Source organism: Callospermophilus lateralis, chromosome 7 (assembly GCF_048772815.1).
Source record: "Callospermophilus lateralis isolate mCalLat2 chromosome 7, mCalLat2.hap1, whole genome shotgun sequence".
Taxonomy (NCBI): Eukaryota; Metazoa; Chordata; class Mammalia; order Rodentia; family Sciuridae; genus Callospermophilus; species Callospermophilus lateralis.
The window spans coordinates 132306732-132334540 of NC_135311.1; the positions used below are offsets into that span (position 1 = coordinate 132306732).

The 27809-nt window shown below is 63.4% G+C and overlaps 1 protein-coding gene across 6 annotated transcripts in view; it reads right to left on the reverse strand.

Annotated features, from left to right (window-relative positions):
* Window positions 1-7758: 7758 nt before the first annotated feature.
* The window catches only part of Arhgef10l (Rho guanine nucleotide exchange factor 10 like), a 111539-nt gene continuing 91488 nt past the window's right edge, over window positions 7759-27809 (reverse strand). For 5 of the 6 annotated variants that reach the window (XM_076861172.2, XM_076861170.2, XM_076861171.2 and 2 more), the window contains 3 exons: window positions 16072-16246; window positions 9472-9594; window positions 7760-8651 (listed from right to left, as the gene is read on the reverse strand). In XM_076861172.2, the coding sequence (XP_076717287.2) occupies window positions 8116-8651; window positions 9472-9594; window positions 16072-16246 (834 nt within the window). In that variant the 3' untranslated portion in view covers window positions 7760-8115. Of the gene's footprint in view, window positions 8652-9471; window positions 9595-16071; window positions 16247-27809 lie in introns of all 6 variants that reach the window. The other variant, XM_076861175.2, reaches the window with a different exon arrangement.

The window sequence follows — 27809 nt, forward strand, 5'->3', positions numbered from 1 at the left end:
CACCTAATTTAGCAGAAATAACAGAGGAAGAAGAGTGTGTCTGTCCCTCAGAGTTGGGTTCAGACCAGAAAGAAAACACCTTCTGGAACGGAGATGAGGGAGCCCTGGCCGCTCTGGGCCACGCGGCCCCTAGGTCCCCAAACCAAGAGCCCCACATCTCTGGCCTCACAGCGGTGCCCAGTTCCCCTGAGGTCGAGCACCTGGATTCCCCTGCCTGGCAGATGGGCCCCTGCCCACGGCCACGCCCCTGCCCACGGCCACGCCCCTGTGCTCACAGCAGGTGAGGCCCAATACTGGTGTCACCCGGCGCCTCCCCGTGCCAGTGCTGAGCACTGTGAACACAGCATCTGCATCAGCCCCCGCAGCCCAGGTCAAGCATATGGCCAGCAACTTACAGAGGGGACGAGGCCAGCGAGGACGGAGCACTGGGAGGGAGCCCCCAAGCCACCCTGTCTCCTTGCCTGCTGCGCCTCCTTCCCTTTTCCACCTGTGCGCCCGGGAGGCTGGGGCTGGGCTCAGGAGGCAGGGATCACATCTGCCCAGAGCCCAGCCCGGAGCCACACACAGTGGCCGGCTCCCGGACCCTGGGGCAGCCCCTGCCCAGACCTCAGCCTTTCTACACATGGACGCCTCCGCCCTCTGGGCCACTGGCGGGGCCTGCTGGGACGTCCTCCCACATGCTGCCCGTGTCTCTGGTGTCCTGGTGTCTGGTGTCCTGGTGGCTCTGGCGTCCTGGGCCGGGAGTGGGGGGAACTTTCCACGACTGTGGGCCCCTCCCAGCTAGGCCAGGGGGGCTGGGCGCTCTCTGTGCTGGATGCCATGTTTGTTGGACTCGGGGATCATCTCGGGACACAGGCTGACACCTGTCATCCTCCCACGTGAGACGACAGTGGCTCTCCGTTGATGAGAGCCCTCTGTGAGCCCCGAGTCCCTCTACGTCCATCCCCAGGCAGCCCGGGCCATCAGGGCTGCTGATACCCCAGGTTCTACAAGAAGAAACCGCGGTCTTCTGTTGGCACCGGGCACCTGTTCTCACCCCGGGTCCTCGGGCAGCAGAGTGGAGAGAATGGGGCTGGTGGCCGAGGCAGGGTGGTGGGCATGGACGTGGGGTCAGCCATCCCGGGGCCCTTCCTGCCCCGTGTGACCCTGAGCCAGACTTCACCTGCTTCTCTGCAAAGCAGGGGCAATAGGACCTCCCTGGGGGGAGCCGGCACGGTCCTGGTGGTCAAGGGAACCAGGCACTCTACACCTGGACTGGCATCGGACAGGACACAGCCAACAGGCGACAGTGTCAGGACTTGGGTCCCCCGATGGGAGGCCCAGTCCCTGCTGCACCATGGAACCTGTCCTGCACCCCTGGGGGCCTCCCCCACCGTTCCCGCAGGGACCTGCACCTGCGAAGGTCCAGCTGCCTGCCTCGGCGACGCCAGCTGCCCGGAGAGGTGCTGCAGGTTCTGCAGACAGGAAAGTCTGGCCGGCGCTAGCTCAGGTGATTATATTAGTTTTCCTCAATTTGCACATCCCGCCTCTCACCATCTCCCTGGGAAAGTGTGAATGAGGTTTGGGGAGCCGGCGGCGGGTCATTAGGTCCGCATTGTCGGAAGGTTTCTGCTCTGCGTCGGGTTATTAGGTCTCCTCGGGGTTGAGGGGCCTGTCCGCCCCCGCACACGGGGAGCTCACCAAGGACAGGGACAGTCTCCCATTTCAGCCCAGGGCATCTCCCATCAGAGTGCAGACTCCTCCGTGGACAGGAGGTGTCCCCCCATCGGGCCAGGGTCTCCAGGCAGAAATGCTGTCCACACGCCCAGGGGACTAGCAGCAGCCCCATCCAGTTAGGTGACAGGGCCCCGTGTCCGCCACCAGTCCAGCAGCTCCTGGAGAAAGGACACCTCCTCCGTCAGGCCGGGGACATTCCGGGTGGTGGCTCCTGGTAGGACCAGGTAAGCAAAGCTCAGACGCTGTCCTGGAGGGACCACCCTCACCCCCCCTCCAGCAGCCACTAGCCCCGGGACAGCGGGGGATCTCCTGGGCTGCAGTGGGCATATACTGGGCTTTCCAAGGGACAGCAGCAACATGTTGGTGACCAGAAGGCCTGTCCCCTCTGAGGGGGGAGAGGGCTGTGCCCAGGCACCTGGCAAGGCTCCGGCCTCAGGAGGGCAGCTGGGGTCTCCTCCGGAGCCCAGGTTGGAAATGCAGCCCAGCTCCGGCCTCCCAGGACCAGGCATGCGCAGAGTGGCTGGTCCCGTGGAGCTTGTCCCCACCGCAGGCTGTGCGTGCCCCAGGGAGCCCCCGCACCAGGGGCCTCCCGCCCACCTGCTGGCTCGGTCAGCTCGGGGCTCACTGAGACAGGCAGGAGCGGAGCAGGACCTGCGCCACACCCAGCACACGCTGAGCCCAGGGGGCCATGAGGGAGGACGCGTTGCTGGCCTGTCCAGCTCAGAGGACTGTCACTTATCCCACCAGTCAATTCGTCAAACCCAGGTCTGAGTGACTCCCAAGCGCTCCCTGCTGAGCCGCCCTCGCCCCCCCAAGCCTTCCATGTCACCCTCACTATCAGCGTCCTGTGTGCTGGACGGCATTCCACAGGGATAGGGACAATCTTATATCCTGGTGACTGTGGCCTACTGTGAGGCACAGCAAGCTATTTAGGCAGTGGGGACAGTTTGGGATCTAAACCCAGGTTCATTTTTATCCTCTATAAACCTCGATGAGCTGATGTCTCCCCAGCCCCAGCCCCAGGCTCACGAGGCAATGCCATTAGCAAGCCGTGTGCATGTGTGTGTGTGTGTGTGTGTGTGAGCATGTGTGAGTGTGGGTGTGAGTGTGTGAGTGTGTGTATAAGTATGTGTGTGTGCATGGGTGTGAATGTGTGTGCATGTGTATGTGTGTGCGTGTGTGTTGCATGTGAGTACGTGTGTGTGCATGTGTGTGTGTGCACGTGTATGGGGTGTATGTGTGTGCATGTGTGTATGTGTGTGGGTAAATGTGGATGTGTGTGTAGGAGTATGTGTGTGGTATGTGTGCATGGGTGTGAATGTGTGTGTGCATGTGTATGTGAATGTGTGCATGAGCATGTGTGTGAGTAGGAGTGTGTATGCGTGTGTGCATGTGAGTACATGTATGTGTGTGTATGTGTGCATGTGTGTGTGTGCGTGTGTATGGGGTGTGAGTGTGTGAGTGTGTTTCCCAGGAACGGGTGTCACAATCTGAATGCCTGTGTCCCCTCGGTGCCTGTGATGACATAATCGGAAGTGTGGCCTTTGGAAGGTGCTTAGGCCCTAAGGGTGTGGCCTCTGAGGGGATGTGTGACCTCCTAAGAAGGGGACGGAGTCCAGAGCTTCCTCTCTCTGCTGCGCATGCAACACAGCAGGACAGCGGCCACCTGCAAGCCGGCCTGGATCCTGGGCCTCCAGGCCCCGGAACGTGGGGACCAGCGTCCCTGCGAGCACGGCGCAGGCTGGGACTTGTTGCAGCGGCCGGCTGCCCACCTGGGGACCTGCCGCTGCACACCCTGCCTGGCTGCCCGCTGCCCGACTCCCCCTCGCCAGGGGGCTCTGGCCTCACCTCCCACGTGAGAGACCGAAACCTGAATCCTCATCCCAGGATGGCCTCCGGGGACCCAGTCCCAGCCACTTCCCGTCACCAAGCAAGAGCAGAGGGTACCAGGGGGCTGAGGGCTGCAGCCTGCCTCCCCCGACAGGGACCCCCTCTAGGCAGCAAGTTGCCAACAGGAGGCCCGGAGGGGTCCAGCCTGAGGTTGGGCACAGCAGGGCCCCTGAGGGGAGGGGGCTCCCCCGTCCCACACCTGGGGTCTTAAAGCCCAGGAGAAGCCGGAGAGTTGAGGGGGGCTGAGGGCACTCGAGTAGGGTCTGCGCCCTGATATGCGACTGGTGGAGGAGACCGAGACAGGGTCCGGGCACACAGGGCTGGGAGGTCCTGGGGTGAGCTGGGCTCAGGGACCGTGGGGCTGGGGCAGTGCGGGCAGTGCAGGTGAGACCAAAGGCCCGGGAGGTCTGCAGCCGTCCAAGGACGGGGGACTCCCCCGGCAGGACATCCAGGGACAAGGACAGGGGACTCCCCCGGCCGGACATCCAGGGACAAGGACAGGGGACTCCCCCAGCAGGACATCCAGGGACAAGGACAGGGGACTCCCCCGGCAGGACATCCAGGGACAAGGGGAGCCAACCCAGAAGGCCAGAGTAGAGCAAGGGACCCTCCAGGCCCCACCGCCCATCCCCAGCTATTGGCACCTCTGGGCCCTAAGCCAGGCGGGGGCTGAGGAGAAGGAGGGGAGGGGACGTTGGCCTCAGACCACGTCAGCTCCCAGGAAGCAACGGAAGCCCCAGAGAGCTGTCACCTCTGGTGACCAGCCGGGGTGGGGGTGTGGCTCTGCACAGAGCGCCTGCCCGCTTCTGAGGCATGAAGAGTAGGGCATGAGCCTGCCCAGGCCCGAGCACAGAGGTGACCAGAGGACTTTGGCGGTCACCAAGAGTTTCCATCTTTGCTGTGGTCTGGATGTGGTTGTCATCCGAAGGTTCATGGCCAGAAGCTTGGCCCAGTTAAGGTGACGTGGGGCCTGGTGGGAGGTGACTAGGTCACGGGACCTCAGCATCATGATGGGGACTTTGGCATCATGAAGGGATTCAAGCTGGTCTCATAGGACTGGGTCAGGTCTTATGGGACTGATTCGTTCCTGCTAGGATGGGTGGTTATAAGTGAGCAGACACCCCCATCCCTCTTCTGCAAACACTGTACCACGGGACACCACCTGCCACGAGGCCTGTCCTACAGCTGAACATGCCAGCACCATGCTCTTGGACCTGCAGAACTATGAGCTAAATAAACCTCTTTTCTTTACAAACTAACCACCCTCCAGTATTTTGTTATAGCAACACAAATTAGACTAAAACAGTGGGCCGTGCCTTCCCAGCAGCCCTTGTGCTTCCTGTTCATCTCCCGGGGATTGTGGTACTGGCCTTCCCAGACCCTGGCCCCTCAGGACTCCTCCCTGAAGGCTGCTCCCTTGGAGAAGTCATCCAAGCCCATGGCTGAAGGTGCCCTGAGGTCCTGAGCCTGGACTTATATGCATCTGGGTTGTTGCACAGCTCTTCCTGGGTGTCCTGGTCCCACATGTCCCCTGTCCTCCATAGAACATTGTCTATTGAGTGGCCAAAAATGACTTTAAAACATAAGACAGCTGGGCGAGGTGGTGCACGCCTGTACTCCCAGCAGCTCGGGAGGCTGAGGCAGGAGGATCGGGAGTCCAAAGCCAGCCTCAGCAACAGCAAGGCGCTCAGCAACTCAGTGAGGCGCTGTCTGTAAATAAAATACAAAATAGGGCTGGGGATGTGGCTCAGTGGCCGAGTGCCCCGAAGTCCCCAGTCCTCCCCACTGCAAAAAAAATAAAGACATATGGTGTCACTCTTAAAACCTTCCAATGACTTCTTATGTCATGGAGTGAAAAGCCACATTCCTTGGTGACGGGCCATCTCCCATGACCAGGACGCCCCTGCCCTCTCTCTGCTCCCTCAGGTTGGCTCTGGGGCGCAGCCTCCTGGCAGCCCGTCAACCCCACAAGCCCCCCCAGCACTTCCTGTTTCCGGAGCCCGAACACCATCTGACATGGGCTTTTAATTTGTGCTGTTCCCTCCTGTCCCTGCCAGCGGCACACGGGCAGGATGAGCGTGGCATGTGTCTTGTTCACCACAATGTACCCAGCGCCCACTTGAACCTGGCACATGACAGCTGTCCCCAAAATGCTGAATGGTGACACTTGGTTCCCACAGCAGGGACCGCATTACCATTTACTGAGACACAGAGAGGTTCCAGTTCCCCTGTCACACAGCTAGTCAGTGGGGAAGCAGAGTGGCACTCTGGCCTGCTGTCTGCCAAGTGTGGCTCCAGGAGGTGGCGTCTGGAGGGGACACACTTCCCAGAGGGAGTCGCTGGGACCCCTCCCCTGCAGAGAGGGGGAGCAGAAGCCCACAGTCACAGAGCGGTCGTGACCGTAGGTGCACCGAGGACCCCGCGCTGGTGGCTGCTGTCATCTGCTCAGGGACGTGCCCGCTGTCTCGCCCCGTCCTCCCCCTCTGCTGGCAGCGCCTCCCCAGGGCCCAGCCTCACGGGCATCTCTGTCTCCAGGGCCTCCCTTGGAGGCGTGGTCCTCGTGTCCAGGGTCCAGAGGGCCTGCAGAGCGCCCAGACGCCGGCTGCCGCCCCACAGGGAAAACTTCTTCCCAAGAAAAGCTGCCACCCGTCACTGGGACAAGGACAGAGGACCAGCCACAGGCTTCCACGGGAGGCCACTCCAGGGCTTGTCACGTGAACCCCTGGCAATTCCGCAAGGCGTCACTTGGCTGAGGGCTCCGAGGGCCACGCTGGGAGCACCCCTGCAGGTCTTTGGCGGGGCAGGATCTGAACGCAGGCCGATGGACCCGGAGAGCGCACCGCGCAAGCTCCCTGACCCAACAGCCTCCAGGGACTGGTCACTGTCCCAGGGAAATCCTGTCCAGTGCTTGACCAATGGAATAGATGCAGCCACGGGGGGTCCTCTCAATCTGGGGCCTTATCTATCACCTCGAGCCACAGTGGAGACAGCGCTTCAACCCACGGGTATTCAAAGGCTCCCCCTCTCCCGTGAGAGGTGGGCAGAGGCCCCAGGAAGCTGGGTCACCTGGAGGCACAGCGTGTCCGTGGGCACACTGGCTCCTGTGGAAGGACCTCCCCTCTGCCCCGCCGGGCCCACGCTGGACCAGCTGGCCTCTGAGAATGTGCAGCCTCTGCCTACGCCCCACCCCCACTCCTGGGGGTCACCTACCACGGGGCCTGGCACACAGCAGGGACCCAGGGGTTTACAAAAGGCGGATGACTTCGCAGGCCTCCCAGGGTGTCAGGACCCTGGGGACAGACGGCCTCTCCTGGTGGCTTTCCTGCTGCGTCCCCTGCACCTCAGCTTCTAGGCCAGGTAGGAGGTCTGCCTCCTGCTCTGCTAAGTTCTGCGTCACTTCTCAGCATCCTGGTGACGCTGCCACTCAACGTGGAGGAGAGGACAGATGGGTGGGTGGACAGACAGACGACAGAGGTGGACGGGTGGAAGGATGGAGGGATTCGATGCCTTGGGGGCAGTGGCTTTGGCTCTGGGTCTCCCCTACAGGCAGCTCTGGAAGCCCAAGGATGGGCGACCCGGAGGAGGGAAGGAGCCCGCCTGGCAGGCCCGCCCCAGCCTGGGCTCTGCTCCTGCTGCCCGGACCCCAGGCCCCAGACCCACCTGCACTGGCAGCCGGCAGCTCAGGGGCTGGGGCTTCCCTTCCTCCCGGTCCCACCAAAGCCACCAAAGCCACGGAGACTACCGGCCTCAGGCTGTTCCAGAACCGGGGGTTCCCGGCTTCCTCCAAAACATGGTCACAAAAGCACCTCCCAAGGGCCCCCCAGCAGAGAGAGCTTTCTGTGACAATGAGGACAGCAGACCTGAGCCATTTGTCTTACCCCGCGGGGCGCTTCCCACGCTCTTGCCACGTGGCTGCGGTGACAGAGGCGCTGGGCTGCTCACCGGGTGCAGCTCCAACCAATCTGGAAATTAACCGGCCACATGCGAGTCTGGCGGCGACAGAGGGCGGCTCTGGCCAGTTCCTGGCGGGGCCTCTGTCCTTCCCACCAAGAGCAGGGTGGCCCGCTCCCCAGCCCCGCTGCCCCTCTGCTCCGCCCCACGCATCTCAAGAAGGACACTACAGTCCGCGGGCCGCCGAGCGCCTGCTTTATTCCAGCACCTCGGCCGCTATGTACAGACGCATTTACACAGAATATACAGCATATGTACCTATTTATAGGGCGCGCGCCCGCCGCGCGCTCCCCGACCGTGCGCTCCCCGCCCGGGGGCCGCGCCGCGCTGGTCTTTCCAGGCAGCCTCGAGGTCTTGCTTCTCGCTTTTAAAAAGGCGTTTCCTCCAGGCACGTCCTCCCTCCCAGCCCCGGGACCCCTCCCACGCTCTCTCTGGACCTCGGGGGACCTTCTGCTCCTCCGAAGCAGTGCTGGCGGATCCAGCCGTGGCACAGCCCCTGAGGTCCCTGGGTCCCGGGCTGCAGAGGCCCGCGGTGGCCGTGCCCTCGGATGCGCAGCACTATAGCGTCAAGGGCACCTGCCAGATGAGGAGGGTGCTGTCCGTCTCCCCGCACGGGGCCGGCCTCCCGCCGCCCGCGCTGCTGCCAAAGTTGCGGTAGCCCTGCCCGCCCGAGATGATGGCCACCGAGCAGATCTCCTTGCGGTGCGCGTCCCGGGCGCAGGGCCGGCTGCGCACCCAGACGTCGGGGTCGTCGGCCATCTCATAGATGGAGCCGTCCTCCTCGCTGTGCTCCAGGGCAGAGCCGTCCGTGGGCGCGGGCTCGCGCACGGAGAGCAGGGGCCCGGGCAGGTGGGCCGTGGAGCGCAGGCGGTACTGCAGGAGGACGCCTTTCTTGCGGGTCAGCTCCCGGCCCACATGGCTGTCGGAGGAGGGCGCCGGTTCCGGTGCCTGCCCGTCGGGCTTGTCCTCCTCGGCCCGCGGGCCCTCGGCCTCCTCCTGGTCGCTGCGCAGGATGTCGGGAGCCAAGATGCTAGTCGCCACGGCCAGGAAGGCCACAGGTCCGCAGTGACCGTTGAGGGAGACCATGCCTTTCCCTGTGGGAAATGGGGCACAGGAGGGGGCCGGAGGCCCAGACATGAAGGAGGCACCCCTCTCCAGGAGAATCTTCTGGGTGGGTGGTGGTTTGGGGGGTAACTGCAATCTGTGTTGGCCCCTCCCCGAGGGTCCTGGGTCGGGGGCTGTTTTGGGGGCCTGCAGCATGAGAGTGACCTCAGGTGCCCTGGGGAAACTCGGTGTGAAGTTCCCTGAGAATTCTCTCAGCTCCTGGTCTCTGCCCAAACCCTGGACCCTGCCCAGGACGCTTCCCGCCTGCCCTCTGCAGCTCTTCCTGGTCCCAGTCCAAGGCCCTACAGCGATTCCCTCCTGGACCACAGGGAGCTGCCGGCCCGTCTCCGTGCCCCTCAGTCCCTGGAGCTCCCTTCATCACCGGACCTATCGCCTGGACCATCTCTGCTCTCTGGGGCAGGCCCCCAGCCCCACTCACCCCTGGCCCTGCCCTGGCCCTGCCCTGGCCTTCCGTAACCTCCCTCCCACTAACCAAACACCCTCTGAGCCGGAACTGTGAAGACAGGCATCTAGGAGCCTGGAGAGGGGCTTCAGCAGAGGCTGGTCCACGCCCAGGGCTGGCTTCTCTTCCTCCCTGGGGGCCTGCGCCCCTCAGAGCATCTGGCCACTACTGGGCCCATTTGCCAGATTCACACACCGAGACAGAAAGAAGACAAGAGGCGGTGGTGGCTCCGTCCCGCTGGCTGGAGGCCAGAAGCCACCCCACGCAGAAGGGGGAGGGAGCAGCTGGACACCGTTCCCCTCCCCCGCCGCCCGCTGCCCACCGCCAGGCCTGCCCGGGGACCTCACCTGTGATCTTGGGGATGCCTTCCAGCCGGGGCACAGGCAGCAGGACGATGACACCCTGGTCGGTGCCCACCCAGAGCAGACCCTGGCAGATCAGGAGGCTGGTGACACACAAGTGCTTCTGACCTGCAGAGAGGGGCCAGGTGAGCGGCGCCTCCGTGGGGCAGCAGCGGCCCCAGGCCCCACAGGGCGAAGGCTCCTCTGAGCCAGGGAGAAGCGGGACAGTGCTGGGCTGGGGATCGGGGCCTCCGCTGAGCCTCGATTCCTCCTGTGTGAAGTGGGGCAGCCCCTCAGGCACGGCCCCTGGCCCAGGGGAGCACCTGATGCACGGTCGTGCCACCTGCTACACGGGGTCAGCCCTGGACAGCCAGTGCGGGTGACAGCCAGCAGGCAAGGCTGGGCAGCCAGGGCAGACCAGGCAGGGCAGGTTTCTAACCCGCCAGAGTGACACAGATGTTGGCACCAGCAGGACCAAGGGGCGGGGCCGGGCCGGGAAGTGCCCCTGAAGCTGCTTTCAGCTCGGGCTGCCGATCCGCCCATGCAGCAGGCGTTCTTCAGGGGGCACGGAGCACCAGCAGGCCCTGGCCCAGCAGTACAGAGCCACCTCACTGCCCGGGAAGAACCAGGGTGTTGGCGGCCAGGCCTCTCTTGGCCGTGCCCTCTGTGCTCTTTCCACTGCGGCAAGAGCGCAAGGGCAGGGCCCCCGGCCCCTTCAGGGGGGAAGCCCAGGTGGGCTGCACACTCGGCCAGCAGCGGGGCCCTGGAGCTGGGTGCTGGGGTCCAGCCCTGGCTCTGCCACTTCCTAGCTGTGTGACCTGGGTCAGTCCCAGGCCTCTCTGTGCCATTGTCTCCTCAACCAGGAGAGGGGACGGACGGGGTCCTACCAGTTCAGGGACACAAACAGCCCGGTGCCTGTCACTCAGCGACGACAGGCTAGGTGCCGTCTGCCGACTTCACTGTGACAATTCCAGTCCGTGGGGATGGGCACAAGGGGGAGCACAGAAGGGGGGAGCACGGAAGGGGAGGACACGGGCAGGGGCCACGTGGAGGGGCTGAGACGTGCAGGTGTGGCTGTGGGCTCAGGGACAGATGGGATGGACGGCCCTTTCCAAAGGCTTTCTCCTGCCCAAAAGAGGTGTGCGCTCCCCTCAAAGGAAATCCAAATCTGTGCCACAGATCCCGGTGACAATGGTGCCAAAGTGTGCGAGCACGTGGCTTCAGACAGTGTCCTGGAACCTGGGCTACAGTGTCACCAGGAGGCCAGTGACAAGGTGACACAGACACACTTGGAGAAACACTAGGAGTCTCCGCAGCACACACCTGCTCTGATGGGCCGCGGCCTGGACAGCTGGACGTGTGCCGACGTGCACGTTACCCCCTTTCCAGATGAGGACACTGAGGTTCAAAGAGCCCCCCCGGCCACAGGGTGCATGGAGAAGAGCGGCCTAGGGCTGTGTCCCTATGCTCCTGGGCAGATGGCCTCAACTCCACAGGTGGTTCACGCATTTCCTGCTGAGCCAAGTCCCAGCGGAAAGCGGTGTGGCCCCCTTACCCAGACAGGATGGTCACCAGTGGGGACACACACAGCACAGTACAGCCTACATGTCACCCATCCACTTGCTCAGCACCCAGGAGCACCCCAGGTGCCTGCTGTATGCTAACGGCATAGCTGGAACCGCAAGAAGGTCCTGACCCTGAGCAAACACTCTAGAACCTTCTGTGGTGATGGGACGTTCTCTACCATGCTGTCCCCATCAGCGGCCATGAGCCTCATGTGGCTACTGAAACTGGACCTGTGGCTAGTGGGACTGAGGGAAGGAATTCCTGACTTTAAGTTAATCATGGCGACTGCACGGGTTGCCGCAGTCCTAGAGAGGGGAGATGGGAAGTGAAAACAGAAATGAAGAACGTGCTGGGCAGAGGGTCAAACATGGCAAAGGGCAGAGTGGGCGCAGGGACTCACCCTGCTTCTTGGAAGCCTGGGGGCCTGTGTGGGGCTGGGAGCTCATAACAAGGGGGATGCAGCAGCACTAAGAGCCAAGCTGTCTGGGGAGATGGTGTGTGCAAAGGCCCTGCGACAGGATGAGCTTAGCCTGTCGGTGCAGCAGAGGAGCCGAGGCAGCTGGGGATGGGACACACTCAAGATGGCAGGAGGGCTGCCCAGAAGGGTGGATGGTTAGGGCAAGAGTCGTGGCCCTTCACTCCAACTGCAGTGAGGAGCCACTGGGTCTAAGCAGGGAAGTGACGTGGCGGGACCTCAGGGGATGCTCTCGCGGCAGTCATGGAGAGCAGAGGTGGAGGGGCAAGGAGACCTGCGAGGGCCCTGCAGCTGCGGGCAGTGAGGGGAGACGGCAGCACGTGGGGATGGGTTCTGAAGAACACAGACCTGCTGGCAGGTTGGAGCAGGGAAAGGGACAGGGAAGGGTCAAGGATGACGCCCAGGCTTAGCACCTCAAGCTGGTGCGTGGTGCGCTCTAGACCGGGACGGAGCGGCGGGTTAAGAGCCTAAAGTCCAGAGCGCCATCTGTGGTGGAGCTCTTGCCTGGCAGCAGGGCCCTGGGCCCCACCCCAGCATCACAAAAAAAGGAGGAGGGGGAGGGGAGGAGGGGGAGGGGAGGAGGGGGAGGAGGGGGAAGAGGAGGGGGGGGAGGAAGGGGAGGAGGGGGAAGTGGAGGAGGAGGGGGGGAGGAAGGGGAAGAGGAAGGAGGAGGAGGAGAAGGGAGAGGAGGAGGAGGGGGAGGAGGGGGAAGAGGAAAAGGAGGAGGGAGAGGGGAGGAGGGGGAAGAGGAGGAGGAGAAGGGAGAGGAGGAGGAGGGGGAGGAGGAGGGGGAGGAGGGGGAAGAGGAAAAGGAGGAGGGAGAGGGGGAGGAGGGGGAAGAGGAGGAGGGAGAGGAGGGGAAGAGGAGGAGGGAGAAGAGGAGGAGGAGAGGGGAGGAAGAGGAGGGGGAGGGGGAAGAGGAGGGGGAGGGGGAAGAGGAGGGGAGGGGGAAGAGGAGGGGAGGGGGAAGAGGAGGGGAGGGGGAAGAGGAGGGGAGGGGGAAGAGGGGGAAGGGGTGGAGGAAGAGGGGAGGGGGAGAGGAAGAAGAGGGGTAGGAGAGCTGTGTCAACCGTGGGCCTGGGATGCTCATCAGCACGTGGCGCTATCAGCAGGCAGAGGGCAAAATCAAGGCCACAGCCATGGAGCTGGCCCGAGGTGCAGGCACAAACCAGCTGAAGAACAGCCCAGAAGAGCTTGGGACTTGACGCGGGCAACCTCCCAGCCCTGCTCTGGTTCGGGAAGGGCAGCCACAGGCAGCGGTGGACCAGCCCGAGGCCCAGGGCCAGCTCCTGTCCCCACCATCCATCTCTCTGTGGGTGACAGTCAAGGCTGTTAATTACCCCATTCTGCTCTTTGTTTAGGTATTGTCCCCAAAATAAGCTTCACAAGGACAGTGGCTTAGCTCTGTCCTCAGGGTTGGTTCCCTAGCTGCTGGGCCAGGACCTTGACTCATGGTGGACACCCAGAAAGGATCTGGGTGGGTGGATGAGATGGCTGGGTGGATAGGTGAGTGGGCAGAGGGCTGGCTGGGTGGTGGGTGGGTGGGTGGATGAGATGGCTGGGTGGATAGGTGAGTGGGCAGAGGGCTGGCTGGCTGGTGGGTGGGTGGGCAGAGGGCTGGCTGGCTGGTGGGTGGGTGGGTGGATGAGATGGCTGGGTGGTGGGTGGGTGGGTGGATGAGATGGCTGGCTGGTGGGTGGGTGGGTGGATGAGATGGCTGGCTGGTGGGTGGGTGGGTGGATGAGATGGCTGGGTGGGTGGGTGGGTGTGTAGGGGTGAGTGGATGGATGGGTAGGTGATGGCTGGGTGGAAGGTGGATGGTGGAAGGGTGGATGGTGGGTGGAAGGGGGGATGGGATGAGATGGGGGATGGACAGATGCTGAACACAGAAGAGTAGAAAAGGACATGACGTCAACGTCCCCTTCTCGCCATGTGAATTTACACAGGTCAGTACCTCTCCTTGATCGGTGAGCATTCCAGACTACCTTGCTCAGTTTTACGGTTCTTAGAAAGTGACGTACACCTATATTTCACACACAGCTGCGCACAGCTCTGAGCCCGTCACCCGGGATCAATACTTGGAAGCTGCTGAGACGGTGGCTGTGGTTTCTAAAAGGACCTCGATCCTGACGTCTGCAGATCAGCTCCATCAGAACCCTAAACCCACACAAAAAGTGGCCAGGCCAGGAGGGGAGCGTGGTGACGTCCTCACTGCCCCTTCTAGGTCCTTGGGGACCTGAGACCAGGAGACGCGTCCCGGTGCCCCCACGTCCTCTCGCCCCCCTGGGCAGAAACCGACCAATGGAGAGAAGGAGATCAGGAGGCCGAGGGCCGGGATTGAGAAACGACTTCCTCCCGGGCCTCCCCGGGCCTCCCCCTCCTCGGGAAAGAGCGGGACACTTCACAAACAGCCGCCGAGGAAAGGTCCTAATGGGGGATAAATATTTTATCAGGAGACTCACTGCAGCGGTCCTCGGCCCGCGTCTATCTGGAGAGCACAACTTTAAAAAGCTCCGGCTCTCGGAGAACATTTTATTAACGACCTGTCTGGTTAGGAGGAGGAGGGAGTTTAGGTTAAAAAACGCATTAATACCAGCTGGGCCTTCGAGTGGCAGGAAGGGTCGGGAAGGAAGCGGGATAAATTTTTAACACGCCCTAAAAAACCCACACTTAGAGGAGGGACAAATTTATTACTAATTATGCAATTATTTCATTTGGCGGTGTGGGGAGGACGGCGCTTAAAAGCCTGCTTAGGACATCTCTGATAAAGAAGTGGAGAGCCCTGCTCTGTGGTCCCTGTGCGCGGCACTGCGCAGGTCTGCGGCCACCCTGTCCCTCCAGGCCTCACGCTCTCAGGAGTCCTGGGGGTCCCGGCCTGGCAGGGCCCCCGCCCAGGCTCCTGTGGGAAGCCCACCCCAGGGAGCTCGGGCTCCACCCAGACCCCAGGGCCCCTCCCCAGGAGGTGAGCGCCAAGCTGGTGCACCTGGGAGGACACCGACAGAGGGCGCCCCACAGGAGCCTGGCTGACGGATGGGGAGGGGACACTGTGAGGAGGAGGAGGGGAGGACTGAGACCTGACTCACGCAGGGCGCTGTCCCTGTGCCATCTCAGTTCACGCTTACACCTGCCCCGAGGGGTGGACCCTGAGGTGGGGAGGGCTCTGCTCAGGGCCCGAAGGTGACGGCGGTGGGACGCCAGCCTCTGGGCGACCCCCAGGACTGGCCAAGCTCTGACCCCAGGCTGCCCTTCACGGTCCAGATAAGGAAACCGAGGCCAGGAAGAGGGAGGGGCCGCGGCTGCTCGTGGGCTCACGGCAGAGTCATGAGGGACCACGGCCTCCTGGCTGCGGCCTCGTGGGCAGCGTGCCGTGGGCAGTCACGCCATTGTCCCCAGCCCTCCTCCTGCACAGGTGGCTGCAAGAACAACCCAGGCACCCGCGGAGACGGGGAGCCCACGGTGACGTCGGCCCATCAGACAGGACAGCGTTCCCCACGGCAGGGGTCCCCGCAGACACCACCTCTGCCCTGCAGGGGCTCGCCCTCTGACCCCCCTCCAGCCCCACAAGATAGAGTCCAGAGATTCTCAAAGGCTGTTCATTCCTTCCCTGTTCCATTATCTTAAAATAATTTAGCTATCAGCATAAACGTGGGAATATTTTTGTGATGCAGAGAAATTGTTATTGTAGTTGAAATGGATGAAACTGGTCCCGACTCCATGAAATACAGGAGGGGGGGAGGGGGAAGAGAGACGCAGGCCCTGCTTGGCCTCTGCACCCGGCCAGGTTCTCGCAAGCGCCTGGAGTCAGGGGCCAGGCCTCTGAGGGACCGGAGGCCCCAGGCCCCCAAAGTGTGCCTCGTGTGGCTGCCCTCAGCCAGCATCCTGCTCTGGAAGGTCAGACCTGCCACCAGGTTCTAGTGACACGCCCAGTCCTCCTGGACCCAGGGCCCTTCCTCTCTCCCTGTGGTGGACCCAGCCCTGCCTGGGTGGGTGGACAGGCGGGAGGCCCTGTGTCCTCCCAGACCAGCCAGGTGTCCGCTGGACCAAGGTAAGGGGCTCCGTCTGCCCCTGGGTGGCTCTGAAGCCCTCTGGGGGTGAGCGCAGGCTGGGGGCAGATGGCTTCCCAGGCGCGTGGGCAGCAGATGGCGGAGGGGCTGGGAAGGCGCTGGCTGTAGGTGCTCCAGCCTCGATCCCCCACCTGCTCCCGTCTCAGCTTCAAAGGAGGAAGCTCCAGCCACAGGGGCTGCCATCTTTCTGGAGGGACAGAGGCCTGGCTGGCCTCCTCCCTGGCCTTCCTCCCCTGCAGGGGATGGAGGCAGAAGCGGGCCTGGGTCAGGGCGGGCAGGGGTAGACGTCCTGGTCCTGTCCCAGCGTGTCCGTTTCCCTAGCGCCCACCTCCTGGGCAGCAAGAGGGCGAGGGAAGGACAGGTCTGGTGCCCAGCCCCGCCCCGCGGCCTTCTGCCTCCTGGAGCCCAGTTCCCAAGGCTCACGTGAGGGTTGGTGACAGGGGCTCCCTGCCTCGAGGGCCGCGTGAACGCCAGTGCCCAGCCCCGGCTGCGCGAGGTCACCTGGCAGGAGGAAGGTGGTCCTGGTGGCGATGCTGATCTCCTGCAGATGCTCCAGGGTCTCCGTGTGGAAGAGGCGGATGGAGGAGCCGGAGGAGAAGGCCATCCAGACCCCGCTGCCGGCCTTCACCATGTGCGTCACGCTCACCACGGGGTCCTGGTGCGCCTCAAAGCTTTGCTGCGGGGAGCGGGAGGGTGTCAGGCTGGGCAGGAAGGAACCTGAGGGCCACTGCGCGTGTCTGCCTGTCCCCGAGGTGCAGAGACTCCCACGTGACCCCAGGCCACCACCAGGACGGCCCCTGGGCTCCCGCCAGGGGAGAGGACCCTGGGGGCTCACGTGGGGGCTCCTCTCTGGTCCTCACTGCAGGGGTCAACAGGTGTGTCCTCAGGCTGGGGGACAGGCCCCTGGGGACAAACCATTCCACACCGTTGGATTTTTTCCCGTTCGGGCATGTGTGTAATTTTGACCTTAAAAAAACAAAACCTTTTTCTTTCTTTTTAACAAAAAAGAAGATACACAGGGTCAGGCTGCCCACCACTGCAGGAGGGAGACCAGGTCCTAACTCGGCCTCCTCGGAGGCCCTGGTGACTTTCAGCACCCACCGTCTCCGGGCCTCTGCCTCCGGGACGACCTGTCCACACGCTCACGCCAACTGTCTACCTCTGCATCTGGGGGACGCGCCTGTCCCAGGAAACATCCCAGCCATGCTGGCCGCTTCCTTGGCTTCCTTCCGCCCGGGTCTCCGGCATCTAGCTGGGCACCTGGGTGCCTTGTGTGGCTCCACATCACTCCACCCGGGACTCCGGGGTCGCGGGCGGACGCCAGCACCCCCTGCGTGACAGGCCCACCCGCGGCAGAAGCCGGTCACAGAGTGAATGACGGGTCGGGCTGGGGCTCGGGTGGAGCGCTCGCCTGGCCCACGTGAGGCCTGGCTCGACCCTCAGCACCACGTAAAGTAAAATAAGGGAGCTGTGTCCACCCACCACTAAGAGTAAGTCAGGAAGAACGAGTGAATGACGGACACCCGACTGTCCCTCAGGCTAGATGACCACACGCACCAAGCCAGGGACAGCCCGCATGCCCACCCCGGGGACAGCCGTGACTCGGTCTCCTGGAGCTGCCAAGGCCCATCAAGTTCCCAGACGCTGTGCGACGGACGCAGGAAGCTGACCCACGTGGGCGGGAGCAAAGAGGAGCATCAGACCCACAGGCTGTGCCCAGGGCAGCGCCCGCGGCCCCCCCGTCCAGGCTTCTGAGGTCCCATGTTTCCATAAGAGACTGCTCAGGCAGCGGGACGACCGGAAGCAACTTTAATTTGGAATCTGCGATTCAACCCCATTTCCTCAATGGCATCACCAACTGTGCCTCGGTTTCCCCATTTGTAAGGGGGACCTGGGTGCCTCGTAAGGTCTCGTTCCTTCAGCAGATGCTCCTGCATTTTTGCTATGCCCCTGGGTGGGCTCAGCGCAGGTCTAAGTGAAGAACACGAAGGAGCCCTGGCGTGACTGGGAGAAGAGCATTCTGGGTAGAAGGCACGGGAGATGCAAAGGCCCTGAGGCAGGAAGGAGAACGGGAGGCTCAGAGTGGGGGTCATGGTGGCAAGACCAGGTGGGAAAGGCAGGCTTCCCAGGGGTCCATGGTGAGGAATTGATTAGGTACTTCCTGCAGGGGCCGAGCTGGTGACACCTGTGCAGGGAGGGGCCGAGCTCCTGGCCTGGCCTGGACGGCCCTGCGTGAACGCAGCACTCGGCTCCCCTGGCCTGGAGAGCCCCCGAGAGCCCTGGCTCCGTTCTGACTCAGACCACCAACGGGGCTGGAGGGTGGGGCGGTGGGGTCCCCTTGAGGAACCCAGAGGGCAACACGGTAAGGTGTCCAGCAAGACCGCCTTCCCGAGCTGGCCGCTGACAGCTGGGCTGGGCGACGCTGGAGGCGGGGTCCATCCTGTGGCCACGAGAGCAGAATCCCAGTGCCCCCAACAGCTCGCGGCTGGGCAGGGGCCCAGGCATGAGGACGGGGTCTCCCGCGGGCCTGGGTGGGCTCAGGCTCTGGGACACCAGTGGAGGTCCAGGGGCAGGAGGCTCCCTGACCTCTAGGGGACCCCGAGCCTCCTCAGGCCTCCTCCGGTCCCCGCAGCACAGCAGGGTCACAGGACCCCAGTGGCGGTCTCGGTCCTCTGTGGAGAAGAGCCTGCTCCTTATGGTGGCTCTCTGTTCCTGAGGAGGCCCAAGGGGACACCCCTGGCCTCAGCCTAGGCACCATCTCCGAGGCCGGGGGCGCCCTGGGCATCTCTGCCAGTGGCAGGTGGACGGCTGGCTGGGCAGCGGCAGGCAGGGGACACAGCTTTGTCCACACTCTTCCCAGGAGCTGCAAGGCCCTCCCCGCACACCCAAGACACATGCACACCACGACATACGCACACCCAGGACACACGCACACCCAGGACACATGCACACCATGACACATGCACACCACGACACACGTACACCATGACACACGCACACCATGACACACGTACACCCAGGACACACGCACACCATGACACACGTACACCCAGGACACACGCACACCATGACACACGTACACCCAGGACACACGCACACCATGACACACGCACACCAGGACACACGCACACCAGGACACACACACAACACTCGCACACCCAGGACACCATGACACACACACACCATGACACATGCACACCACGACACACGTACACCATGTCACACGCACACCATGACACACGTACACCCAGGACACACGCACACCCAGGACACATGCACACCTACGACACAGGCACACCATGACACACACACAACACTCGCACACCCAGGACACACGTACACCCAGGAAACACGCACACCATGACACACGCACACCACGACACACATACACCATGACACACGCGCACCACGACACACGTACACCCAGGACACACGTACACCAGGACACACGCACACCGTGACACACGCACACCGTGACACACGTACACCCAGGACACATGCACACCCAGGACACACGCACACCATGACACACACCCACCCAGAACACACACACACCAGGACATACGCACACCATGACACACTCACACCCAGGACACACGCACACCACGACACACGTACACCCAGGACACACGCACACCCACGACACACGCACACCATGACACACACACATTTGCACACCCAGGACACTATGACACACACACACCCATGACACACGCACACCATGACACACACCCACCCAGAACACTCGCACACCAGGACATACGCACACCACGACACATGCACACCCAGGACACACGCACACCACGACACACGTACACCCAGGACACACGCACACCCACGACACACGCACACCATGACACACACACACAACATTCGCACACCCAGGACACCATGACACACGCACACCAGGACACACACACACCCATGACACATGCACACCATGACACACACCCACCCAGAACACACGCACACCAGGACATACGCACACCACGACACATGCACACCCATGACATACGCACACCCACGACACATGCACACCCATGACACACGCACATGACACATGTACATCCAGGACACCATGACACACGCACACTCATGACACACGCACACCATGACACATACACACCCATGACACACGCACACAACACTCGCACACCCACGACACATGCACACCAGGACACACGCACACCAGGACACACACACACCAGGACACACGCACACCCACGACACACGCACACCCAGGACACCATGACACACGCACACTCACGACACACGCACACTCACGACACATGCACACAATGACACACGCACACCCAGGACACACGCACACCACGACACACACACACCCACGGGAGGTGTGGGCACGGCCAGTCTCTGCGGGCCCAGGAGCGGTCCCTGCCTGGGGAAAGGCCGAAGGCTGAAGGCGAGAGGCTGGGCCTCTGACCGAGTCTGCAGCTGGCCCCGCCCACCGCCCGCTGCCACCATCTAATTAAAGCGAAGCCCAGCAGGTCCAGGCTCATTTCTCCAGAGCCCTAACAAGTGGCCTCCAGGCCCCAGGGGCTTGGCAGAGGCCTGTGAGAACCTGCGGCCAGAGCGGGGGAGGCGGGGAAGTGGCCCCTCCAGCCGGGCCTGCCCCAGGCCCCCATCGAGCCGCAGTCCCACCTGGGCCTGGAACCTGGGCCTCCTGGGTGCAGGGCAGGGAGCAGGTGGAACAGAGAATGTGCAGAATCGCCCAGGTGAGGCGGGGCAGCCAGGCCCTGCTCAGGCCGCCCTCTGGGCCCGGGCAGGTGAGCCTCGCAGCCATTTTGGTTGGCAAACAAGGTGCTGGCTTGGGGAGGAGCTCAGGAGCTGGTGGCCAGGCCCGCTCTCCTCCTGGGCAGCCACGCGCTGCCCTCCGGGCTCTGCAGCCCCAGCCCTCGGCTGGCCGCTTCGCACCTCTGGGCCCAGTTCCCATCCCTGGCCAGGTGGGAGGCCCAGGAGGGTGGGGGCCTCGAGGAGACCCTACCCACAGGGAGGGCCCTGCCCGCACCCTGGGCCCCTCTCTGCAGGGGACACAGGCACAGAGGGGAGGGAAGCCCTCAAGGGAGGACGGGGAGGTGTCCAGGGACGGGCCGGAGGGAGGGCGTCCCCGGGCCAAGTCCAAGCAACCCGCCCCCCGAGAGAGGAGAGGGCTGGGCCCCAGCACGCGGGGCTCTGCGGGACAGGCAGAGTGACGTCAGGCTGGTGACGGGGATGGCAGAGGAGACGGTCGCAGGCTCCAGGTCACCTAGGGTCAGGGGGGAGGCCACAGGGCAGGACATTCACACAGACCTGCTGCCACCCGCAGGGGACCCAGAAGTCACAGCTACGGGGAAAGCCGCACCATGGGCCCGGCAGACCGCAGACTGCGCCTTCCGCTTGAGAAGAGGGCGCGGGCATGTGACAGGGGCACAGGACGGTCACCGCTTCCCCACAGCGCCTGGCCAGTCGCCAGGGCCACCGGGAGCGACCTCCAGGGAGGGACCACAGCACTGGCCTGGGCTTCTCAGAAAGTCGGAATCATGAATAAGAGGAAAGCAGAGGGACCTCCCAGACGGGGGACCTCCCAGATGGGGGACCTCCCAGACGGGGGGAGTCAGGAAGAGAGACAGAAACACGTGTGGGATCCTGGGCTGGGCCCGGATGGGGAGGGCACGGGGGTTTCTGGGGACTTAGAAAACTACGCATCTGGACAATGTTGGGGTACATCGGGCCTGAGGCAAGGCTCCTGGGGAGGAGGCTACTACAGTCATGTAGGAGATGCGCTGAGGACGCTGCAGCCAAGGGAAGGGCGTCTGCCACTGACTTTCCAGTGACTTGGGAGGCTGAGGCAGGAGGATCTCAAGTTGGAGGCCAGCCCCAGCAACTTAGAAAGGCCCTGCCTCAAAATAAAAAAAAATAAATGACGTGTGTCCGTAATATGGCGGGGTATGAATCACAGCAAATCGAACAGTCGTTAACTACATGAAGAATCCATGTGTGTTCACTGTCTTCATCTTTCAACTTTCTGCAGTTTTTCAAAATAAAAAGTTGTGGGGCAAAAAGCAAAGTTATTTTTTTTAAAAAGGGGGGCTGGCAGCTATAGGCACCGGGGTCCAGGTGGGCCCCAGGCTCTGGCCCGCCCCTCTCTGCTGAGTGGCTTGGCCTCCTCACCTGTCTGTGACTGAGGACAGAAGGGAGCGTGTCTTATGGGGCGGGGAGGACTGGACCCTAACCCTGTGCCCACCGGGTGGGGGGTGCTAGCAGGGCGACCTGCCCACCCACAGCCTCAGCCCCTGCACGGCCCACACGGGTGGTTCCAGGTGAGTGACCTGCTCCAACAGTGCTGACACAGCCAGCCCCGTCTGCAGTATTTATGTGCCTCCAGGTGACGCTTTGGTGCCCGGGTTCCATAAATTCCTAGGGTGAGCAGCTCCGCACTCAGAGTCGTTAGAGCTGAGCCGCGAGGAGCCCGGAGCACGCCCCGCCCTCGGCGCCAGGAGCTCCCGCCAGGAAGCGGGCTGCAGGGCTTCCGTGCCCACCCAGGTGCTGCCCAGCACCAGGCCGTCCCAAAGCTGGGCTGGGCTTCAGAGGTGGAGGAGCGGCGGGCGGCAGGCAGCCCCACCTGACCTCCCCAGGCCTCGGGGCACCTCCAGCTCAGCTCCACCAGGGCTGAGGGGAGAGGCTCTGGCCACCACTCCCTGCCTGGCCACACACCCAGGGGTCACCGGACAAGCGCTGGCTGTGACTTCCCATACAGCCTCCCTGATCCCTGCAGCCACCTGGGAGGGGCCTGGCCACCCAGGGGAAGGACTCAAGCTTCAAGGAATAAAGGGTGTGGGGGTCGCTTGGCCAGTAAGAGGACAGGGAGCCAGATGCAGTGGCCCACACCTGTAATTCCAGCAGCTCGGGAGGCTGAGGCAGGAGGATCGCAAGTTCAAAGCCAGCCTCAGCCACTTAGTGAGGCGCTGAGCAACTCAGGGAGACCCTGTCTTTAATACAATACAGAATGGCCCAGCGGTCCAGTGCCCTGAGTTCAGTCCCTGGTCCCTCACAAAGCCATCAGCACAGACCCTCCCCTTTCTCGATCTCATCCTCATCAATGCTTCTCAGCCCAGGAAACAGCCGCCCGATGATCGCAGAGTCACACTGCTGGGGAATGGGGCAAGGCTGGATTCGAACCCAGGGCCACCAGCTTGTCCCCGCCACCAGGCCTGTCCAGGGGGTGCACTGGGGGGTCTGAACTCCAGGAAGTCCTCAGTCCTTTAAGCGAACCAGAGGGGACACCCACACCCACACTCTACCCCACGCCACAGGCAGGTGGGTCGCACAAAATCTGGTGTCTCTGGTTGATTTTTCAAGAAAAATGATCAACGGGCTTTTGGATTTTGTCAACAGCTCGAGAGTCTGCAAAGCACTTTCCCCCAAATGTTAACCCCACTCAGGGCCTGCCCCCTGCCCCCTGCCCCACACACAGGAGGGGCCCAGAAGCCAAGGTGACACTAGTCGCACTACGGCGCCCTGCAGAGAGCCGCGTGCAAGGCTGTGCCCAGCTCCGACCCTGGAGGGAGAGGCCGGCTGTGGCCCTGCTGCTGCCCTCTGCAGGGGGGAGGCATCTGGAGCCCCCCCCGCCCCCCGCTGTCACTAACTCTATTTCATTTCCTTTTGTCTCTCCGGATTGCAGAGCCCGCCCAGGTCTCCTCTCCAGCGTGGACATCTGCGGAGGGTGGGCCGCTGGCCACCTCTGCTGTGTGTCCTGCCCTGTCCCTGCCCAGCCATGCAGAACCATAAGGGGCCATGTGGCTCTGTGTGCCCCACAGAATCCCTGCAAACCCGAGAGGAAGGAAGGAAGGGCACTGAGCCTTGGCCAGGAGGACTTGGAGGCCCAGAGGGGTGTGACCTGGGCAGGAAGCAGTGGGGCTGAGCAGAGGCCAGTAAGGCCATGGCCTAGAGCCAGAGTTAGGTCTCAACTGAGTGGTTTCCTGCCTCAGCCTCCTCAGGGCTGACATGAGGGTAATAAGGATGATGGGTAAGACTGCAGGAGCCGCTGCAGCCTCTGGGAGGAGTGACTCCGTCAAAGTCAACTCGAGAGGTGACCAGGGCTCCACCCAGCTGCTGCTGGCCCGGTGCCCTCCCCAGGCAGAGGGGCTGGGAGAGCCTGAAGCAGCGGGTGGAGCGCAGTGTGGCCCCTGCCGAGGGCAAGACCAGCACAGAGGACAGTCCACCAGGACGAGACAGGGAACTCGGCGGAGGGCACAGGGGCCGATCCACCCCGGAGAGGGGTCCATGCAGCCCGGGGAGGGAAGCAGAGCGAGAGAGAGCCTGGAGGACAGACGGACACACAGAGAGGACACAGACGTGTCAGAGCAGGGCGCGAGACAGGGTGGGAGACTGTTTCTCTAGAGACGTTTTACATCCAGGCAGGAAGGCGTCCGGGACAACGAGGCTCCAGCTGGGTCCCTGGCCACAGCGGGCGTCTGCAGGCCCAGCGCCTCCTCGCCGCCCCCTCATCTGTGCCCAGCAGGCCCCGGGTCACAGGGGACACACTGGCAGGGAGACTCACTCCTGCTCATGCCCCCTGTGGGGAGGGATGGGGAGGGAGCTGGGACCCGGGGCCCAGAGGAGCGGGGGGCTGGGGGCCGGGCAGGAGTCCCAGGGGCTGGTAAGGTTCTGCCAAACCAAAGGGCGGGAAGCAGGCCCGGGGCCGAGGGGGGCTGCGGGGGGCGCACGGGCAGGGGTGGGGGTGCCTGGTGGCACCTGCAGGTGGCGAGAGGAGGGACTTCAGGGCAACAGAGCTGGTGCGGCCTGGGGGGCAGTGGCCGGGCCTCAAGAGCCGGGGCCTGAGCAGGGTCAGGGCCGTGGAGCCCAAGGATCGCCAGATCTCAGCCTCAGCTGAGCATCCTCAGGCAGGTGGTGCCTGGGTCCCTTGGGCAGAGGCAGGTGTCTGCCTTGCAGCTGGACAAGTGAGCGGGGCCAGCCTCGGGCCACTGCCCTCCTCCCCAGTGGGCAAGGCCCCCAACCCAGGGCCCGGCTCTGCGGTAGCCTGGACCTGTGCTGGCCACGGTCTGTCTCACCACCCCCACCAGGGGGCGCCCGGCCTCTCCCAGGTCTTCAGGGCAGCCGCCCCGCCCAGGGGCCAGGGAAGGCCCTGGACATGTGACCTGCGTAGCTGGGAGCCCCAGGAGGCGGAGCCGGCCCAGGGCAGATGGGGGGACAATTGGGGGGAGGACCCTGAGGGAGGCGCTCCTGGCGCCCTGCAGGCCCTGGGACAGTGGCTGGGACAGAGAGCAAAGGAGGGAGGTAGTTTCAGCAGCCACTGCCACCACAGGGTGACACAGAGGAACAAGATGCTGTCCCCGTTCACAGACAACCTGCTGTCCCCCAGGGCGGGGAGCAGGGACAGGCAGGCCACAGATCCACAAGACTCAGGGAGCACAGGGCACAGGACAGGGCAGAGCCAGTGGCTCCAGGCAAGGGCTTTGGAGTGACCAGAGCCTGTGGTCCTGGCTGCACCATGTGCTGGGTCCCCCGGGCCCAGCAGGTCCCTGGCCACAGTGAACAGGACCAGCGCTCAGGCTGCTCCTCCCCCGGGCGCTCGCCCTGAGAGCTGTGTTCCTGGGGCAGCCCAGGTCTGGGCGGGTGTCACGACGTCCCTGTTGTCACCGGCAGGTAAACTGAGGCACGAGGGCAGCAAGCCGGGGCCGGGGCCTTCCAGGGCACCAGAGCGCCTGCCCCAGGTCCTCCAGGGCCCCCCCGTGCAGCCTCCAGGCCCCAGAGGCCAGCACACACCGGCCAGCCTTGACTGCGTGGCCCACCTCGTGGCCTCCCTGCCCTCCCTGCAGGCCCTGGCTCCTGCCCGCACCTCAGGCAGCGGGGCCAGGTCCGCAGCTCTCTGCTCCCTGGGCATCTGCCTCCCTCCCTGCTGCAGGGCACAGAGGGCTGGCACCTCAAAGAGCCACCCAGGAGGGGATCCAACATTCCAGTGGGGGCCACATAAAGGTCTGAGCTCTTCCAGGCGAGCCCTGTCCCTGGGCCACCTCCTGCCCCAGAGGAAGACGCTGGAGATAGCTCCTCCCAACCTGCAGGCCCGGGCAGAGGGCCACCTGGGCCACCCAGTGTGATGACTGATGACGTCCTGACCCTCTCCGAGCCCACCCACCTCCCACTCCTCACAGGCTTCCTGCAGGAATTTCACCTGGGTGTCTGACCTCAATCCTTCCTGCTGCTGGAAATGGCTCACCCTCCTTTTGCACTTATTTCTGCAGAGCTCCTGGGCAGTTCCCACACTCTTTCAGAAATCAATTTCTCACCTTTTCCTTGTCTAATTTTAATTTGAGCAAGGAACAGATGACAACGACAAGGACACACGTCAGAAAATACATGTAATCACGCCAGGTGGGTGTCTACGCCTGCATCCCAGCAGCTTGGAGGCTGAGGCGGGAGGATCACAAGTTCAAGGCCAGCCTCGGCAACTTAATGAGGCCCTAAGCAACTTAGCGAGACCCTGCCTCAAAGTTAAAAATAAGGGGCTGGGGATGTGGCTCAGCTGATGGAGCGCCTGCCTCACATGCCCCAGGCCCTGGGTTCCATCCCCAGCACCACAACAAAAAGAAAAAGTAAGAAGGGCTGGGGTGCGGCTCGGGGGTCAAGGACCCCTCCTGGGCTCAATTCAAGGCTGCCGCCAGCTGGTCCCGGACACCCCCACCCTGCGCCCCGGGCCCCTGGGGGAACCTGGTGGGTCCTCTCGCCAATTTGCATACCATTACCCAGGAAGCCCCGCGCCTGGATTTCACTTTTGCGAATTCCCACCCGTTCCGTGTCATAAATAAGATGGAGACAGAAAACTAATACAGCTCGTGATGCATTATTCATGCCGCGCCGCGAGTGGTGATGGATTTAGGGCGGCTGATACATGCAAACTAAGTTTGGGCCCTAAACGTGGAAATTAAGGGTGGGGGAGGCAGGACTGCGTGGGGCGCCAGGGGGACCCGAGGGGCTCGGGGTGTCCAGGAGCCCAGAAGTTTCTCCTGCCTGCGCTCAGGGGCCCAAAGCACCCGCGTCCGGGCTGTGCAGAGGCGCCAGTGGGAGGCCGGAGGGGGACTTGCTGGACAGTGACGGGCACTGTGGGAAGCCCTCCCACTGCTGAGCCGGCAGAGTCAAGTGCCCAGTCAACAGTCCTGCGCACGCCCACACCTCGTGTCCACATCCCCACCCCGCGTCCACACCCCACCCCGCTCCCCAAGGTCTGTCCTCTGCCTCGACTGGGCCCCTCCTGAGCCTCAGGCCTGTGCCCAGCTCCGGGGACGTGGTGGGAGCCCCAGGCCAGGTCCTGCCTGCAGAGCCTGGTCAGTGCCATCCACACCTTCACCAGGCCAGGAGGACCAAGGTGTGTCCGGAACGCGTGTGCACCCACCAGGCTGCCTGCGGCACGGCATGGCCGCTGTCCACACAGGTCCCTCCCAGGGGGCTGGAGCCCTAGACAAGCCCTTCTCCCTCATGACTCCCCCTCTCCGGTGTGGCCTCCTGCCACTTCCAGGACCACGGGGCTCCGGAGACACTTCCCCGGCCCCAGCCTGAGCCACCACCAGTTCTCAGCCTTCCCCCAGGAGCAGAGGGCAACCCACGTCCCTGCATCTCAAGGCCCCGGAGCACCTGGACTCCCCAAGACCCAGGCGGGTGACACGCCCACCCAAACACCGCCTGGAGGCCGCAAGGAGCAGGCCAGGTCCCCTCTACCAGCGCTGCGTCCCTGCAGTGCAGACGGGTGACAGTAACCAAGACGGTGTCTTCAGAAGGGCTCACGGGGCTGTGAACAGGTACGTGTTAAGCCCTGACCAGGGCAGGTGGCTGCTGGAGCAGTGGCCAGGGTGGCCTCACCTGGGGAGGCAGCAGTCCGGCCGTGACCTGAGTGACAGACAGGGCCACACAGGGCGGGAAGGGTGTTCCAGGCCGAGGGAACAGCAGGGGCGGAGCCCTGTGGTGAGAGGAGCCTGGCCCGTCTCTGGGACAGAGAAGAAGGCCCGGCCCTCTGTGCGGCCAGCCCCCGGGAGCCAGTTCGTCTCTCAGCACAGTGACACCCACAGCCCAGCTGCTCCCCCCATCCATGGGCCAGCGGGGCCGAGGCCCAGGCCAGGAGGGTCAGAGAGCGGCCTGCCGTGCCCGACCACCACGGCTCTGCAGAGAGCACCCACGCGCCGCAGGCCTCCTGGCAAACTGTCCCCGATGTGTTTCTTTTAAATTAA